The 19,727-nt window shown below is 38.1% G+C and overlaps 3 protein-coding genes and 1 pseudogene across 8 annotated transcripts; 2 read left to right on the top strand and 2 right to left on the bottom strand.

The window, feature by feature from the left end:
• On the top strand, window positions 1-2,322 carry LOC119986883. The gene is made up of 5 exons (XM_038831574.1): window positions 1-663; window positions 920-1,377; window positions 1,465-1,779; window positions 1,875-1,899; window positions 2,053-2,322. The coding sequence occupies exons 1-5, from the start codon at window positions 1-3 to the stop codon at window positions 2,320-2,322; spliced, it is 1,731 nt and encodes a 576-aa protein (XP_038687502.1).
• A 615-nt stretch (window positions 2,323-2,937) lies between these two features.
• Window positions 2,938-6,104, bottom strand: LOC119987341. Its single transcript, XM_038832224.1, has 6 exons — window positions 6,052-6,104; window positions 4,650-5,020; window positions 4,436-4,559; window positions 4,072-4,347; window positions 3,882-3,986; window positions 2,938-3,443 (listed from the first exon to the last, which is right to left on the bottom strand). The coding sequence occupies exons 4-6, from the start codon at window positions 4,264-4,266 to the stop codon at window positions 3,027-3,029; spliced, it is 717 nt and encodes a 238-aa protein (XP_038688152.1). The 5' UTR covers window positions 4,267-4,347; window positions 4,436-4,559; window positions 4,650-5,020; window positions 6,052-6,104; the 3' UTR covers window positions 2,938-3,026.
• Window positions 6,105-10,843: 4,739 nt separating this feature from the next.
• On the bottom strand, window positions 10,844-10,943 carry LOC119987586 (annotated as a pseudogene).
• A 5,937-nt stretch (window positions 10,944-16,880) lies between these two features.
• Window positions 16,881-19,417, top strand: LOC119986707. Of its 6 annotated transcripts, none has more exons than XM_038831376.1 (4): window positions 16,881-17,136; window positions 17,373-17,487; window positions 17,581-17,774; window positions 18,456-18,640. In XM_038831376.1, the coding sequence occupies exons 1-3, from the start codon at window positions 17,131-17,133 to the stop codon at window positions 17,769-17,771; spliced, it is 312 nt and encodes a 103-aa protein (XP_038687304.1). In that variant the 5' UTR covers window positions 16,881-17,130; the 3' UTR covers window positions 17,772-17,774; window positions 18,456-18,640. The 6 variants fall into 6 exon arrangements, with proteins under 6 accessions (XP_038687304.1, XP_038687303.1, XP_038687302.1 ...); XM_038831375.1 differs by lacking the exon at window positions 18,456-18,640 and adding an exon at window positions 17,928-17,938; XM_038831374.1 differs by lacking the exon at window positions 18,456-18,640 and adding an exon at window positions 19,008-19,417 and having other exon boundaries at window positions 16,882-17,136.
• The last annotated feature ends 310 nt before the right edge of the window (window positions 19,418-19,727 follow it).

The following is a 19,727-nucleotide window of genomic DNA, read 5'->3' as shown; positions in this document are numbered from 1 at the left end:
ATGAGATGGCATTACGAGCATCAAAGCGAGTCCAATATCCTGTGTCATCCATCAGATGAAGCAGCATGGAAACACTTTGATCGAACATATCGAGATTTTGCTTCAGACCCACGAAATATAAGATTAGGTTTGTGCACGGATGGTTTTACTCCTTTCGAACAATCTGGCAAGAATTATTCATGTTGGCCTATCATTTTGACTCCTTATAATTTACCTCCTGGGATATGCATGAAAAGGGAGTTTATGTTGCTGACAGTAATCATTCCGGGTCCCCAAAATCCGAAGAGTAAAATCGATGTTTATCTACAACCACTGATAGACGAGCTCAATCAATTGTGGTGCGAAGGTGTGACAACCTACGATGTGCGTGCGAAAGAAAATTTTGTTATGAGAGCTGCACTAATGTGGACTATCAACGTCTTTCCTGCCTATGGTATGCTGTCTGGATGGATGACACAGGGGAAGTTAGCATGTCCTTGCTGCATGGAACGTTCAAAGGCGTTTACTTTGAAAAATGGTAGGAAAAATTCATGGTTTGATTGTCACAGACAGTTTTTGGACACGACACATCCATTTAGACGGAATAAAGATGCATTTTTAAAGAATCGAATTGAGATATCAGAACCTCCTCCATATTTTTATGGGGAAGAAGTGTTGGCAAGAGTTTGGACTTTCCAAAGATTACTGATACGAGTCTATTATCATTGTCGGGATATGGGCAAGAACATAATTGGACCAAGAAGAGCATCTTTTGGGATTTGCCTTATTGGGGGAATAATCAAATACGACATAACCTTGATGTCATGCATATTGAGAAGAACGTCTTTGATAACGTTTTCAATACGTGTATCGACATTAAGGGAAAAACAAAGGATAATGCTAAGTCGCGATTAGACCTTTCCTTTTACTTTAAACGCAGAGTTTTAGAGTTGGTGGAATGGCAATGGCAAAACTCTCAAACCGAAAGCAAAAAAGGGTTGTTTGTCATTGGGTCTCAAGTTTGAAGTTGCTAGACGGCTATGCCTCCAACCTCGGCAGGTGTGTAGACATGAGAGAAGGAAAGCTGTTCGGGATGAAAAGTCATGACTGTCATGTTTTCATGGAGCGACTTCTTCCAATTGCATTTAGGGCATTGTCGGAGCCCATTTGGGCTGCCATTACTGAGCTGAGTCACTTTTGTAGAGATATATGTTCAACTACATTGCGCGAGGATCAATTGACCATCATGGAGGTGAATATTCCCATGATCCTTTGTAAATTGGAGCGTATATTTCCCCCATCTTTCTTTGATTCTATGGAACATCTCCTTATACATCTACCATTCGAAGCAAGGATGGGTGGGCCTGTACAATACAGATGGATGTATCCGTTTGAAAGGTATTTTTATTCATATTATATGATTTGTCATATTATTATGTATATGTCAATTGAATTAATTTTGTGGTCGATTGATTTTTGTTATAGGTTCCTTCACTTCCTAAAGAAGAATGTTAAAAATAAATCTCGTGTAGAAGGATCTATTTGTGAAGCATATATAGTCGAAGAGACATCAACATTTGCTTCATATTACTTTGAACCACATGTGACCTCTCGACGAACCAGAGTGCCTCGAAATGATGAAGGTGGTACTTTCAACCCGGAATTCCCTACCATTTCAATCTTCAATCAACCTGGTCGTCTTGTTGGTGAGGCTGGTAGGCACTACCTCACTGATAAAGAATATGATGCAGCAACATTATACATGTTTCTGAATTGTGATATTGTCCAGCCATTTATAAAGTAAGCTACAATAAATTGTGTTCGAATTATAATGTGATCATATTGTAAGCGAATGATTAATGTGAAATACTACATCTGTCGCAGCATGTTTACAGGTTTTGTGCGAGCATGAGCACCTACGTTTAATGACGATGAAGTGGACTATCAAATTGAGAAGGGTTTCGCGTCATGGTTCAGACTATACGTAAGTATCTGTCTATTTTAATAACATAATTTCATTTTATTTAATTGTACCAATATATTGTCAATAAATTTACCATTTTTATGTTTAAGGTATATGACCCACAAAACATGATTGAGGATGAACTAATACGAGATGTGTCCAGAGGACCATTGAGGAGGCTTGAGATCTGGAATACGTATTATGTCAATGGATACAAATTCGACACTGATGCCAGAAGTGAAGGCAAGTCAACAATCAATAGTGGTGTATGCATACGAGGGACTGATTATGGACAATCAGAATATGACTACTACGGAATATTGAAAGAGATTGTTCAATTGGATTTTTTCGGACTACCGAAAAAAAATTGTTCTTTTTAATTGTGAGTGGTTTGACCCAACTCCTAATCGAGGTACGCGAATCCATAGACCACTACAAGAAAACATCTTTTTTGCGACGGAATTTTCCGTCGCAAATAATCAAAATTCCGTCGCTAATACTATTTGAGACGGAATTTTTTCCGTTGCAAAAACAATCGTCGCTAAAAATTAGTGACGGAAAATTGCGACGGATTATTTGCGACGGATATTAGCGATGGACTAGCGACGGACTTTTAGCGACGGAATTATTGTGCAACGGAATTTGCAACGGAATATTCCGTCGCAAATTGATAGATAAAAACAAAATTTTAAATATTTGCGACAGAATATTCCGTCTCTAATGTGCCACGCATTTTGCAACTACATATTCCGTCGCAAAATATATTATTTTTAAAAATTAAATTTTTTTGTGGAGCAAATTTGCCACGACTTTTACGACGGGATTTCTGTAGCAAAATTTTTATTTTCTAAATTTTAATTTATTTAAATAAATATATTTTATTTATACAAAAATATTATATTTATATTATTTTTCATTTTATGTTTTATAATAATGATTTTTTTAATTCGAAATTATTATAGTTTAATATAATTATCAATTTAATAATTCCGTTAAAAATATATTATCAAAATGTGCAAGAAATAACATGTAATAAAAATTAATATTATACATAAGTGGTTCAATAATTTTTAAGAAATACAATTTAATCTTCATCAGAAAGGTGTCCATGTGATGCACGATCAACTTCAGGGTTGTTTCTGGGGGATCGCATCTGCATCTGAGAAAATAATTGCTGCACCATCCGCTCCTGATCCTGCATCCGCTGCCGCAAGTCACCGACCTCATCCAATAACTCAGAGTTCATCCGAGCGATGCGCTCCTCTACCTCTTGCTCCAACTCCGCCTGAGTATACAATCTGGAATGTCCATTGGAGCAAGATGAAGAACTAGGCAAAAAGCTTGCCTCAGATCCAAGCCCGTAGATGCGATTTTTCTTATTCTTCCCACCAGTTGCCTTAAGGAATATAGGATCCTCGTCCAACGGCTCAAGAGGTGACTCACTGGTGGAGGAGACTGATCGCTGTGTCAGAATGTCCTCCTTCAGCTTGTTAAATTTTTCCTGCAAAAGAAGATACTAATGCTCATGATGATAGGTTTCTAATGCAAGGATTGAGCATAAGGAGAGAATAAATTTAGACATCTTCACAATATTGGCAGCAAGAGACATATAGCTTCAATGGAAAAAAAGCATTGAGATCACAAAACATTGAATGAAACTAATCTAGGAGATGGAAAGGGGTTAAAGTAACTAGAATTGTTTTTGAACAAAATCAATAAAAGGCCATTTATCAACAAAATCAATTAACATACGGACCAGCTCAGCTTCCATATCCAATCCACCAGTAACTAGAATTGTTTTTAAAAAGGTACAATTAGAGAGAGAAATTAAAAAGTAAGAGTCACCAAACAAACTAGTGGGGTTCATTGTAGCTTTGTAAAAGAGATGCCAACAACCTAGCTCTATATTAGTACTATATATATAAATTTAAATACTTACAAATGTAATTGTTGCTCGTCCATCGACTAATTGTTGTGTATTATTTTTTCGATGAGTGCGAACAAACACCTCCGCCTTGGTAGGATCCCGGCCAAGTTCCACCTTCTACAATTAAAATTACAAAAGGCATATGATATTTGAATTTTAAACAAGATAAAAATTGAAATTGTTAAATTTACTTAAAATTTACCATTCTCTTACTAGACTCCGTGTGAGGAATAGAGCCGCCAGTGTGAGAACAACTATCCTCAGATGCTCGATTTTTCTTTCCCTGTTCCCTTTTCTTCTTGTACTCTAGTCCATCCCAAATACGACGAAGTTCAGAAAGGACTGCAGTGGGGATCCAAACAGCTTTGGTGGGGTTTTCTCGTGCCCTATGCATCATGCCCCAAAATAATTCTCCACTCTTCTTATTCCATAATTTCTTTATTGCAATATCATGAGCAGGGTCCCATGTAAATTTACTCTGCAAGATAAGAAAAAGTTAACATTGTGAAGCATTGGTGAAAAAATATATTAAAGGAGAACACTTATTATTTATATTTTATACTCACCTTGAACTCCTTAAAGTAACCTTCTTTTTCCTCGGGAGTAAAATAACTTCATTGTGTCACGGCTCGTTCATACTTGGTCTTTATGATCTCGCTTATCTTCCGAGTAACATCAAAAGGATCAAAACTATGAATTAACGAATGAGAACATATTAGTGATGTAAATGCTTTTGTAATAAATGTATACTAAAATAAGAGTAATGAAAAATGTACTTACAGAGCAGCCGAAACAGGCCGTATCAAGATACGACTATTCTGAGGAGGCACAACCCCAATATTCTGGGACGAAGAGCCACTGGCACCCAGTGTGTCCAGCGGTGGGCCCTGCGTGCTGGGTGCATGTGGGATATGGGGGCTAGGTGGAGGTGGAGACCCTGTCAACATATCAGCAGTGAAGTGACTAGGAGATGATAAAGTAGGATGATATGGGATGGTTGGTTGAATAGAATTTACAGAGGATGGTGAGGAGGCTATGGCATTAGTGGGTGAATATTCCACATTCGCTATGATGGGTCTACCACGGCGAGAGGGACGACCTCGACCGGACCTAGTATGGCCATGGTCGATGGACTGATCACTATCCATATCCTACAAAAAAAATACAAACAGATTTTGGTTCTGATAAAACTAGGGGAGCCAAAATAATTAAAAAAAATGATGAAAAAAATATAAATATATTTAGATACCTGCTGGCTCGGTTAGTAATGACTTGGAATGTATGTAAAGATAGAGAAAGAAAGAATACATATAACGTTAAACTCGATATACTAAGTATATAAGCCACCTCTCTCAAAATTGAAGTCAACTAAAACAGGTCATATAATGTTTGAGAACAATTAAACATGATTTTGCCATTTACAAGGAAAATACTAAGCCATCATATCAAAGCTGGGTTTGCAAATCATCTAATACTGCAAGTGCAAAACACATCATATTGAGCCCATGAATGAAATGCAAGTAGATTGAACATATCACATATGCAGCATGAGAACAGACAATGTGGTTTGCAAGCAGAGAAGCATTCTGCAAATGTCAAAGTAACTAGAATTGTTTCAGGTAAGGTGGCTCGAAGTAAACTAAAACAGGTCATATAATGTTCGAGAACAATTAAACATGATTTTGCCATTTACAAGGAAAACAGTAAGCCATCATATCAAAGCTGGGTTTGCAAATCATCTAATACTGCAAGTGCAAAACACATCATATTGAGCCCATGAATGGAATGCAAGTAGATTGAACATATCACATATGCAGCATGAGAACAGACAATGTGGTTTGCAAGCAGAGAAGCATTCTACAAATGTCAAAGTAAACTGACATTTGATAGGGGAAAATGTCAGAACTCATTAAGGAATTCCAATTAAGAACGGGAAACGGGGCCAAATCCCTCTTTCAAAACAATTAAATCACAATCATATTGACAATAATTAAGGTCCTAAAGTTAGCGAAAACTGTGTTTCAATCATGCATTGAGGACCTAAAAGCAACTTTCTTTTACAGTTAACAAGCTCTGCTCAAAACCCTAGAATAGGCCAAAACAAAAGGGTATCATTCACTGTCTACAATCAGCACCCAAAATTATTCCCCACATAGAACCCAATAAACCACAAATCACTTACCCTAGCAGCGAGAGACTATTCGAGAGACGAGAGATGCGAGCCAGAGACTAGAGCCGGAGACGAGAGCCGGAGATAAGAGCGAGAGATGAGAGCCAGAGACGCGAGTGTCTGGCTGAGTGAGAGATTGTGAGAGTGACGATGAGATAGCTTGGAGAGAGGAAAAAGTGTAGGTTTCGCAATCGTTTGAGCGCAGAGAGGGAGAATAGAGTGTGTGGGTACTGTATTGAAAATTTGGGTATTTTACTAATACCGCCCAGACTAATTGAAATTTGAAAGTAATTAAAATTATATGATATATTTTTTATGTATATATATATATATATACCTTCGACCACATCCACTTGAGTCCCTAAAAGCCTTAATTATTTTTATTTTAATAATTTTTTAAAAATATGGACTATAAAAGCCTTTATTATTTTTATTTGGGAATTTTTAAAAAAATATTTTTTAAAATAAGGATGTATAACATATATTTCCCAAAGGCCTTTTATAACATATACTGCAATCATCTTTGTCATACGAATTAAAATTAACAAGGAATTCATAAAAGTTAACGGAAGTCTAATATTCGTCAAATAAATAAACACATAATGTTAATCATCTTCGGGCTCTTCCTCTGTCTCAGAATCATCAAATTCCGATTCTTCTTCTTCATCGTCATCATCAGTATCTTCCTCAATTATTTGCCTTGTAGAATCTTCATCCACTTCATCAGGTTCAGCTTCATTATCAACGAGAGACTCTAATTGATCAATATCTCCTCTAACTGTCTGAACTGGTACTTCATTGTCTTGGAAGGCATCATCCATTTGCTTTAATTGTGCAGTAATTGTGTGCCTCGCTTTTGTCTTAATCACGACCCACCAATCTTGCCGATCACGTATCCCTTCCGGGTAAGGAGCAAAGTAGACTTGCTCCGCTTGTTGTGCAATTATAAATGGATCGAACTTTCTGTACCTCCCTCTACGTTTCACATCGACAAGCCCATACTGTCTATGGATTCGCGTACCTCGATTAGGAGTTGGGTCAAACCACTCACAATTAAAAAGAACAATTTTTTTTTTTGGTAGTCCTAAAAAATCCAATTGAACAATCTCCTTCAAATATTCCGTAGTAGTCATATTCTGATTGTCCATAATCAGTCCCTCATATGCATACACCACTGTTGATTGTTGACTTGCCTTCACAAGTACTTCTGGCATCAGTGTCGAATTTGTATCCATTGACATAATACGTATTCTAGATCTCAACCCTCCTTAATGGTCCTCTGGACACATCTCGTATGAGTTCATCCTCAATCATGTTTTGTGGGTCATATACCTTAAACATAAAAATGATAAATTTATTGACAATATATTGGTACAATTAAATAAATGGAATTATGTTATTAAAATAGACAGATACTTACGTATTGTCTGAACCATGATGCGAAACCCTTCTCAATTTGATAGTCCACTTCATCGTCATTAAACGTAGGTGCTGATGCTCGCACAAAACCTGTAAACATGCTGCAACACATGTAGTATTTCACATCAATCATTCGCTTACAATATGATCACATTATAATTCGAACACAATTTATAGTAGCTTACTTTATAAATGGCTGGACAATATCACAATTCAGAAACATGTATAATGTTGCTGCATCATATTCTTTATCAGTGAGGTAGCGCCTACCAGCCTCACCAGCAAGACGACCAGGTTGATTGAAGATTGAAATGGTAGGGAATTCCGGGTTGAAAGTACCACCTTCATCATTTCGAGGCACTCTGGTTCGTCGAGAGGTCACATGTGGTTCAAAGTAATACGAAGCAAATGTTGATGTCTCTTCGACTATATATGTTTCACAAATAGATCCTTCTACACGAGATTTATTTTTAACCTTCTTCTTTAGGAAGTGAAGGAACCTATAACAAAAATCAATTGACCACAAAATTAATTCAATTGACATATACATAATAATATGACAAATCATATAATATGAATAAAAATACCTTTCAAACGGATACATCCATCTGTATTGTACAGGCCCACCCATCCTTTTTTCGAATGGTAGATGTATAAGGAGATGTTCCATAGAATCAAAGAAAGATGGGGGAAATATACGCTCCAATTTACAAAGGATCACAGGAATATTCACCTCCATGATGGTCAATTGATCCTCGCGCAATGTAGTTGAACATATATCTCTACAAAAGTGACTCAGCTCAGTAATGGCAGCCCAAATGGGCTCCAGCAATGCCCTAAATGCAATTGGAAGAAGTCGCTCCATGAAAACATGACAGTCATGACTTTTCATCCCGAACAGCTTTCCTTCTCTTATGTCTACGCACCTGCCGAGGTTGGAGGCATAGCCGTCTGGCAACTTCAAACTTGAGACCCAATGACAAACAACCCTTTTTTGCTCCATGTTGAGACAAAATTGTGCTTTCGGTTTGAGAGTTTTGCCATTTCCATTCTCCACCAACTCTAAAACTCTGCGTTTACAGTAAAGGGGAAGGTCTAATCGTGACTTAACATTATCCTTTGTTTTTCCCTTAATGTCCATACACGTATTGAAAACGTTATCAAAGACGTTCTTCTCAATATGCATAACATCAAGGTTATGTCGTATTTGATTATTCTGCCAATAAGGCAAATCCCATAAGATGCTCTTCTTGGTCCAATTATGTTCTTGCCCATATCCCGGCAATGAGAATGACATATTTGATTGTGTTCTTGGATTGTCTAGTCTCTTTTAATTTTGTGATAGTTGTGTGAGTGGATATATGAGAATGACATATTTGATTGTGTTCTTGGATTGTCTAGTCTAGGGATTGCATCTAATGTGTTCGATTGAGGATTGCTAAACCCATTGCATGATTTCCTTAATTAATTGAGTTTTCCATTGCATGGCTATTAATTATGTGTATTGATGATGGGGTTTTGGGTTAATTTAGGAATGTGCATGGGAGAGTTATGGTTAATTGATCTTTGAGTGTGAAACTAGGGTGTTAGCCAAGCCGAGCCCCAAGGGGGAACATTAATCCATAATATTAGGTGCTTATCCCTTTGTGTTCATCGTAGATTAAGAGACCCGATGGCCTACATGTATGAATTGAAGTCTTATATCCTAATTCTCTTTGCATATGCATGATTGATAGTATCACACAATGCATTGTGTATGGTTGTGTGTGTTTGCAATGATACCTTGAGTATGAGAACCGAGTAGCCACCGGGACGGATTAGAGACTAGGTTTTTAACTAATTATTTTATATCCATTTCGTGCGTACTTTGATTACAAAATCGCTCGTGCTACCGAGTCATTCGGCCCATTTCATTTACTTGCTTTTATTTGATATTCATTGTGTTTATTAGTGTTGGCTAGTCATTTACATATCATTCACTTCAAATTTGCATTGCTTCCTCGTGGATCGATACCGGACTTACCGGTTTATTACTTGACGATACCCTACACTTGGGGTAAGTACACACACACACTTTGGTGTCGGTCAAGTTTTTGGCGCCGTTGCCGGGGAAGCGAGTGTCAAAGACGGAGCTGGGTGGCTTGTAGATGCTAGCTTTATACTATTAAACGCCATCAAATAAGGAAGGAGCACGGTCACGCTTCAAGGGTAACTTCGTTCCGCCCTTTTACTTGCTTTCTAGTGTAGTGATTTAGAGTAGTTGCTGAAAAGAGAAAAAAAAATTTTGAGGAGAACTTGGCGGATGGGGCTAACTTAGATTCCTGTGGGCGATGGATGCCACCTTGTTTGCTGCTTGGTAGTGATACGTTGTTTGAGAGAGCTTTGCACACTTTTATTTCTATCACTACTTGCTACATCTTGGTGTGATTTTGTTCTAAGGTGGATTGTTGTTCTTTTCCTATCCTTGCTCTTGTTCTTACTTGATATTGTTCTTGTTGTTGATTGAAAATCTTGTGTTACTTGACTTGGTTGATTGCTACTTTTGTGTGCTACTTGCTATTGTTCATTGCCATCATGTCTCAACTTAGAGATAATGCTAGTGGGCGTGGGTCTAATAGAGATGGGAGAGGTGGTGATCTAAATGTGAGTGATGCGGGGAGTGTTCGTGGGGGTGATATGAATTTTGATGCATTGCGTCGCCTTTTGCAACATGTGAATATTGATGAGTTGATGAATCCGGTGCAAGGGCAAGATGTCCAAATTGGCAATGCCCAAAATGCACCAAATGCCCAAAATTTGCAAAATGTTCAAGTTGAGCATGCTTTGCAAAATGCACCTCAACCACTTCAACAAGACAATGCGGCGCAATTTGCCCCACAAAATGTCTACCCACCTCCCAATATGCCTCCCGCATACCATATGCCTCCCCCATATAATTATATGCATCCCATGTATTACCAAATGCCACATGTGCCACAATATGCTCCCTATGGGCAAAACATTCATGCCCAAGCCCAAGAGCATCGCACTTTGAGGGAGCTTACACATCCCGCAAGGCAAACCCAACCTTCTTGCATCATCATGCCACCGAACCAACAAAATGTGAGCCTTAAACCGTCAATGTTCCAAATGATTCCCAAATTCCATGGAATGGAATCGGAACGACCATATTCACATGTGCGTGATTTTGAATCGGTGTGTACTACTTTTGGTGATGTCACATGCTCACAAGAAATTTTGAGACTCAAACTTTTTCCATTCTCTTTGAAGGATCATGCAAAACAATGGTTTGAGAACTTGCGCCCCCAATCCATTGCGACTTGGGCGGCAATGCAAGAAGAATTTCTCAACAAATATTTTCCTTCCCATTGTACCATTTCTTATCAAACACAAATCATGAATTTTCATTGCAAAGAGCATGAAACCTTTTTCCAAGCTTGGGAGAGGTTTAAGGATTTGTTGTTTATGTGCCCCCACCATGGATTTCAAAATTTTCAAATTGTGAATTTCTTCCACAAATCTTTGACTCCATCTTTGAAGAAATTGGTTTCCACTATGACTCAAGGTGACTTTTTGAATAGGGATGCCAATGAGGCCTTTACTTTCTTTGATGGGTTAGCGGAGGAATCCCGATCTTGGGAAGCTCCTCCACTAACCCGACATGATGTTGTGCCAAACTCTAGTGGCAAGTTTGTGTTGAATGAAAATGATGATGTACATGCTAAACTTGCTTTGTTGTCCAAGAAATTGGAGTCCCTAGAGTCCCTAAAGGCTCCTATAAATGTGGTTGGGGTTGATGGACAAGTTGCTTGTACTTTGTGTGAAAGTAGGGAACATAGGACGGATGAGTGTAATGCTTTACGGCTTGTAAGGAAGTCCTATTTGGGCAAGGTTACAATGGGAACAATTCTCAAAACTTTAGGAAGCCCTACCCTATCAATAACCAAGGCAACAATTCTTACAATGAGAATTACCCTTGGAGGAATCATCCAAATTTTGGGTGGAGGAATGATGGGAATGATCAATCTCAATCATTCCCCAATCCACCCCAACAACAATTGCCTCCTCCAAGTGTTGCACAACCAACTCAACAACCTTATATTCCACCCCCCAAGAGATCTCTTGAAGACACTCTCAACATTTTCATGCAAGCTCAAATTGGGGAGAATCAAAAGGCCAACAAATTTCAAGAACAAACCAACAGGGCCATTGAGGATATTAGGAGTCAAATCACCAAGGTCACACAAGCTCTCACCACCTATGAAAAAGGAAAATTTCTGGCTCAACCTTACCCCAATCCTTCAAAGCAAACCAATTTGATAAATTCATCTAGTGGGAGTAGAGAGGTTAGTGGACATGAGCAAGTGCAATCCATTCTTACTTTAAGGAGTGGAAGAGTTGTGGATAGACCTATACCCTTTGAGAATAGTGATAAAAATGATGTGGTGCAAGACTTTGGTGATGGTGTGAAAGAGAAAGAGGAAGAGAATAGTGAAAATGAGAAAATTTTGCTTGGTGAAAAAAGAGTTAAGCAACAAAGAGACCGCGAGGATACAGTAGAGCCTAGCAAGGAGAGTGAGTACATCCCCAAGCTACCCTTTCCCCAAAGGCTAAGAAATAACACCAATGAGGCATTGCATAAGGAGATGTTTGAGCTATTTAAACAAGTTAAGATCAATATACCTCTCTTAGATGCAATTAAGCAAATACCCTCTTATGCCAAGTTTCTTAAGGATTTATGTACGGTAAAGAGGAAATTAAATGTTAAGGAGAGAGCTTTTCTAGCGGAGCAAGCAAGCTCTATTATTCAAATCAACACCCTCCCTAAGTACAAAGACCCCGGTTGCCCTACTATCTCATGTGTCATAGGGAACCATAGGGTAGAGCAAGCATTGTTAGACTTGGGAGCAAGTGTGAATCTCCTTCCGTACACAATCTATCAAAAATTGGGGTTAGGTGAATTGAAACCCACTAGGATTACCCTACAATTAGCCGATAGATCCGTTAGGGTTCCTAGGGGTATTGTTGAAGATGTGTTAGTACAAGTGGACAATTTTTACTATCCCGTGGATTTCATTGTGTTAGATACTCAACCTCCCACTAGCTTTAGCACTTCCATTCTGGTCATTTTAGGTCGCCCATTCTTAGCAACTTCCAATGCCTTAATTAATTGTAGGAGTGGGGTGCTACAACTTTCTTTTGGGAATATGACCATGGAAATGAATATCTTTAGTGTGACTAAGGTTATGGGTGAGTGTGAGGATATAAGGGATGTAGATTTTATCCATGCCCATGTTGAGGATAATTTGGAGTTAACCCTTGCAAAGGATTCGGTTGAAGGTGTGCTAGCATTGGGTGCGAAAGTTAGTCAACCTTTGTATGAGAAAGATGACATTGAGGAATTAGAGCCTCCTACACTTAGAGTTGAATCATCCCAAGTGCATCCACCAAGACCAGAAAGAAAACCTTTAGTAAGTGGAGTGAAAAAGTCTCCTAAATGCCACTTTGTGCCAAAAGTCATTGAAAAAGTTAGGAAGGTGTGGCGGCCCATATCTCGGGTACAATTTTTTCCCGGAGATTTGAGGCCCAAGGAGAATGGACCTTTAGATGTTCGTCATGTTCCTCAACTTGGAAGTAGTGATTTTGAGGACACTAGTGGAGGAAAAGTGTTTAAGGTGAATGACCAATGTTTGATACCATTCATGGAGAACTTTGATGCTTTGGTTGTTCCCCGGGATCTAAAGGATCCCACCCCCACCTAGTTGTGGGAGACTCCACCCTTGTACCATAGTATGGTTGTGATTAGTTTTGATTTGATTTCAATTTTTGTGTGTGTTTTTTTTGCTCACAATCTATTTCACAATTTCCGCGCCTTGTGCACTCATTGAAGTTGGGGGGTGAGAATTGTGAAATGGTTGTGTGTTATGTTGTGATTTTCTTACCCTTAATTTTGGTGTGTTTTTGTATGTTCACAATGCATTTCAAAATTTGTTCTTGCCTTGTTTTCCATTCTTGACATTGGGGACAATGTCTCAATTAAGTTGGGGGGTGAGGGAATTGTGAATCCATTGTGAAACTTGCTTTATTTTGGTGTGCTTTTGTGAATATCAAAAATTTGAAAATTTGGAAGAAAAAAAGTCTTGTTGTGTCATGCTTGGATAGTGTGGTTGGTATTAACTTTTTCAGGACATGCTTCGTTTCTCATGATTCTGACCACTTTTAAAGAGTATGGTATGACTTCCTACCCTCTATCCTATTGTGTTGTGCTTTATTGTTCATACATGCTAGATGGACTTTAGGAGGGGACGGGTAGGTGCTTTTGGGGATTCACTACCAATTTGACTGTTAATTTCTTATTCTTGTTCACACGTGCAAGTGTAAAGTAGGTTCCTTGGATTCTTTTGCTAAATCGATGCATGAAATTGAGTGGGATAATTGTAATCAATCTTTCTTGGGATGATTGGGACCTAGTTTGATATAAAATTGTGTAGTTAAGCAGACATCTTGGCATTGAAGCATTTGTATGACTGCGTTTTTTGGATCCTTTTGTCTGAAAAATTACCTTTTTACCCTTCTCATTCTTTTGAACCATTCTTCATTGATATACATTGGGTTTCGGGTGATGCTTTTCATTGATATTCATTTGACATCTTATGTGCGTGTTCTTCAATAGCTTTGCATCCATTACATTTGATTACTGAGAAGTATGATTTTTGTATTTTGCCACTTGCCTGTGAACTTAGGATTGAATGATTCATTAGGTTGAGAGATTTGAGCCTAGCCTATTCATTTGTGAGTGATTATAAGCCTAAATTTCTTTAAGTTTTTTGATTTCACTTACAAAGCCTTGTGTAAACCACTTCCTTAAATACTTCCCACCTTTGGTTGCAAGGTTGAGTATGAGCTTGAAAAAGATAAGTTGGTAGTGATATTACCCTTTCTTATGTTGAAAAAAATTGAGGGTTGTTGTATAAATGTTGTTCATTTTCGAGAAGAAAAAAAAAGAAAAAAGAAAAAGAAAAAGAAAAAGAAAAGAAAAGAAAAAAATGCATAGAAAAGAGAAGAAAAACATCAAAAAAAGAAGAAGATGTATGCAATAAAGAATCCTTTGTGTGTAAAGGATGAGAAGTGTTTGAATTTGTGGTACAATGGAAGGGGTGACAAAATGAGAATTTAGCTCACATGTTTGAACTTAACCTTGCAACTTGTTACCTAGATCCAAATTCTTCCTACCTTGTCCCATGACTACATTACAACCCAGTTAACCTTTTGATGAATTTGATCCAAGGTAAGCAAGTGAGTTGGTGAATGCATTAGTTGCTCTTGTAGGTGATTTCTTTCTCAAAGTTATGCCCATCCAAAATTATCTTTCATAAACACATACATTTAATTCAATTGTGTAAGTCATTCACTTAGCACAATGCTTTCATGTTTTTGTGTACATTTGGGATTGAGAATTTATGAACACCAAAAGGGTCCATAACAAGGTTTTGCTTGTGTGAATGTGTTGAGTTGTCTAGTTTGATTGCACATATATTTTTCATAGTATAAAATGTTCTTGGTCATTTTTAAGGGGATTGAGATTGATTTTCCAAAGATTTTGCATGTTTTTGACTAAGCAGGGGAATTGGGAGATTAGCTCTATTTCTTGCATGCGAGAACTTAAGAATCATTTATGGTGCTTTCAAAGTAATGGTGGATCCCTTGGCAAGTGTTTGTGGGTATCGCTCTGATAAGCCCTCACGAGACTACAACTCGTCCACTAGGGTGACCTAGGGGTTTAAAGGCTTGTTGCATAGGCTAAATGCAACCGTGATTCCTACGTCAGTGAGTTAGGTTTTTATTTTTAGGTAGTGTTTGCATCGCTAGGGACTAGCAACGTCTAAGTTGGGGGGTGTGATCGGACCTCTATTTTGAGGTCCTAATACCATCTAATTAGGAGGTTCTAGTGCTTATAGTAATGCATTTGTGTTTAAATAAAGTAATTTTACCCTTATAGATGTTTTCCTGTGCTTTTGCAGGAAATCGGGCTTAAATGACTGAATTGGGAACTTTTGGAGCTGAATGAAGAAGCTGAAATTCACTAAGTGTCCGGACACCTGTCCGGACAGTGGGTGTCCGGACACATCAAGAGCCGTCCGGACACTTTCTTTACAAATCGAGACAGAGGCTCACAAAGTTGAAGGATGCATGAAGTGTCCTGACACCCGTCCGGACACCTATCGCGAATCTGCAAGTTTCTGCACTGAAATTTCAGGGCATTTGGGGAAAATCATTTATGTAACCAATGAGGGACGTTATTGTAAGGGTAATTAGGTATTTTTCATTGTAAAAAGAGAGGAAAACCCTAAGATTGGGTCTTCTTCCTCATTCATAGACTACTTCACATCTAGCCTCCATAGTTTTTCTCTCTCTATTTCTCTCTAGGGTTTTACTTAGTTCTTGTGATCTTGATTGGTAACATTGGTTTTCATCTATAAAATTGATGTTTCTTTTCATTATGATGAGTGGCTAAGTTCCCTTTCTAGTTTCTAGTCCCAAACGGTGGATGGAAGGTTTCGATTACTCAAGGTATGTTCAAAGAATCGTAGCTTCAATTCTTCTCTTTTAATTTTGTGATAGTTGTGTGAGTGGATATATGAGAATGACATATTTGATTGTGTTCTTGGATTGTCTAGTCTAGGGATTGCATCTAATGTGTTCGATTGAGGATTGCTAAACCCATTGCATGATTTCCTTAATTAATTGAGTTTTCCATTACATGGCTATTAATTATGTGTATTGATGATGGGGTTTTGGGTTAATTTAGGAATGTGCATGGGAGAGTTATGGTTAATTGATCTTTGAGTGTGAAACTAGGGTGTTAGCCAAGCCGAGCCCCAAGGGGGAACATTAATCCATAATATTAGGTGTTTATCCCTTTGTGTTCATCGTAGGTTAGGAGACCCGATGGCCTACATGTATGAATTGAAGTCTTATATCCTAATTCTCTTTGCATATGCATGATTGATAGTATCACACAATGCATTGTGTATGGTTGTGTGTGTTTGCAATGATACCTTGAGTATGAGAACCGAGTAGCCACCGGGACGGATTAGAGACTAGGTTTTTAACTAATTGTTTTAAATCCATTTCGTGCGTACTTTGATTACAAAATCGCTCTTGTTACCGAGTCATTTGACCCATTTCATTTACTTGCTTTTATTTGATATTCATTGTGTTTATTAGTGTTGGCTAATCATGTACATATCATTCACTTCAAATTTGCATTGCTTCCTCGTGGATCGATACCGGACTTACCGGTTTATTACTTGACGATACCCTACACTTGGGGTAAGTACACACTTTGGTGTCGGTCATTTGCCGCGTAAGCACCCAAAAACTCCCGAACCTTCTGTTGGACTTGAAATCAGAGGGAACACGCGCCCCGCCGATACCGTTCTCTTTCGTTCGCATTCAGGGGAAGCAAACTGTTCTTTCTCTCTTGTCTCTCTATTCAAGGCATTGTTCTCCTCGCTTGTCATTCTACCAGTACTTGTTCTCTACAATATCGGATTTTACTGGTATGCGAGAGTTGCTTTTTTGATTCTCCTTACTGGTTTTTGCAAGTTTTCTTGATCGAGAGATGGAGTTTTCGATGAAAAAACAGAACCTCGGGGCTTAGAGAGTGATATGCAGGTTTCCTTTTAATTTGCAGTTCCTGTTTTGTCTAGAGAATGGTACCAATCTCTTTCTATATCTACTCTTAAATTTTTCTTATTGTTGGAATAATGAAATTGGAGTAAATTTAGCAGCGGATCGTGAAATTATGTATTCATAAGTCAATGTTTTCTTGAAACATATTGTTATCCGAACAAGGATTTTTCTTTGTATAGTTCCTAATAATATGTGTGCCTGTTCTGCCTTTTTGCTAGGTCATTGCATTCTTGGTTCTTAGTTGGTGTTTACAGTCGAAAATGCGTGGAATAGGGGCTTTGTTGGCTGCAAGAAACAAATTTGGGCAAATTCATTCTGTGACAGGATCATGGGGTAATGCCTTCTCTTCCTCGAATATCTCTTTTTTGTTGCAATGATTTCCTTTTGCCTACACACAACAATAACAATATATATTGATTGAATCAGGAGCAATGACCATTTCAATTCCAAGGAAACAAGGGGACAATGATTCGGGAGTAGGAGGAGTAGTGACAAAGGAGAAGATTGGTCCTATTGTTGCCTACAGCAGGCCTCCACCACTCCCACCTGTTGTTGGACCGTTGCTTGCTCTCTCATTGTTCGAGATGTGGTCAAGTCGTGATGATGACAGGGACTGAGAGGTGACCCAAATCTATTCACTCATGTTGGTTTTACCGTATAAATAAATATAAGTAGGTTTTATCTACCTAGTAAACATCTGTACAATGTAGAGCAACATGTGGAATATAAAACCGATGAATTGAGCGATTAGATTTGGTTTCCTATCTTGACAGAGCTAGACTGATGAGAGGAACAAAAGAAACATTGTATATCCTTGACAAGAACTGCAAAATGACATGATAACTCCTCAGGAATCCTGCAAAGAGAAAAAGAGTCAACAGTACTGAAATTTTTTTTTTATGTCGAGAGTTTTGTGTAAAGGTTAGGCATACATTTGGTGGCCTTTGGGAATTCATCGAAAAGTGCTGTCACATTCTTCAACAAAGTGTGAATTATGTAACAAGAAACTCACACAATAAAAAAAACATTTGTTATCTATCAGAATTTGATGTCATAGTTAGATAGTGCATAAATTTTAACAGAAAACTTTCTCTGTGATCCTGTTAAGGATCATTATTGTGCACTTACCGGTACTATGCCTTCTGGTTTTATTGGTGACTCTATCACAACTCTTGCCCTCCTGCATCAAAAGTATTAGTTATGAATAACTTTTGTCCTGCGATGAATTGGCATTTCTAATGTGAAATTCATATATTTAGTACCTAATTACTTGTCTTTCCTCTTCTATTGTGCATTCATAGAAGCTGCATCCTATGGTGAAGGGAATTGATTTATTTCTCCACTATGCCAGAATTGAGTCATTGTCATGCATAATTGTGGGACTTTCTATGCATAATCTACGCAAAATTTGATACATTTTTATCTCATAGAGCACCAGTCTACCTACAGCTGTACATTGAATTCATTTTCTTCGCAAATATTTTCGATACAGAACTTGATGTTATGGCCCATACTGCTTGTGAGTTGCTCAAAAAAAGGCATGACCTCCTGGGACGAATATTATTAGAATTGTCTGGTCTAAATAAGACTAGGTAAATTAGTATATGGAAGTAGAGACAGGCACATTTTCCCCCAGCAATGGATAAGGGAACGAGCACTCTTCAAACAGACAGTCTTCTGCAATGTAATCTTCTAGTTCTTTCACATTCTTTTCATTGATGAGCATGTAGAATTGGTACTTGTATCGGATGCAGAATATGGATTCCATCTAAAACAGGAATCATCCGACACTGGTGAAACATTAAAGCTGCGTTTGTGCTTAATTGTAAGTTAAATCATTAGGTTGCACCAAAATATACCATAATGCTCTGTCTTCATATTGTTTCGTACAACTAGACATGATTCTTTGAAGGGTGAAGAATGAAGCTCTGGTGTGATTATTGATTTGGTGCACCTGATTTGATCTGTGAACGAGCATGATAGTAGCAGACATTGCAATGCAAACACAACACCACCAGATGGGAAAGGTGGGTGTTATGAGCTCTATGATTTTGAAGTCACGTCAGTTATGTTACAAATTGGAGTAAAGAATAAAGCAAGGGATTACTTGCCTTATTTAAGAGAGGAATGACCAGTCTCACCCTCATAAGAGTTTTCTTTCATTTGCTTTTATTCAATTTCTGTTATCATGATATGTGCCTTGGCATCTAATCAATGAACCCCATTTTGTTACTTGTGTGGCCATTGACATTACCTTTTAGCAGTCTTGTGTTTTTTGTCCTTTCATATTTAGCTCCTATTCCTTTCTTTTTGGTGTATTTACATGTGAAGAAAGAGAGCTTGAGAATGCAAAACAGTATTATGTGTGTAAGAGCAGCCACATTAGCTCTTGTAAAATGATCTTGTATCCTATTTTGCAGGATAAAGATCCAAAAAATAACAAAAAGGTCACTCCATTGGTTCCTGCATATTAGCGGATGGGCCCATTAAAATAGAGAGCAGCTACAGTGCTCCGCTAGATGTAGCGGAACACTGTAGCTCTACTAGCTAGCGGAGCACTGTAGTTTTGCTCT

Source organism: Tripterygium wilfordii, chromosome 20 (genome assembly GCF_013401445.1).
Source record: "Tripterygium wilfordii isolate XIE 37 chromosome 20, ASM1340144v1, whole genome shotgun sequence".
In the NCBI taxonomy this organism is placed as follows: domain Eukaryota; kingdom Viridiplantae; phylum Streptophyta; class Magnoliopsida; order Celastrales; family Celastraceae; genus Tripterygium; species Tripterygium wilfordii.
The sequence above is the reverse complement of the archived record's forward strand: the minus strand, read 5'-3'. Positions and strand labels throughout refer to the sequence as shown.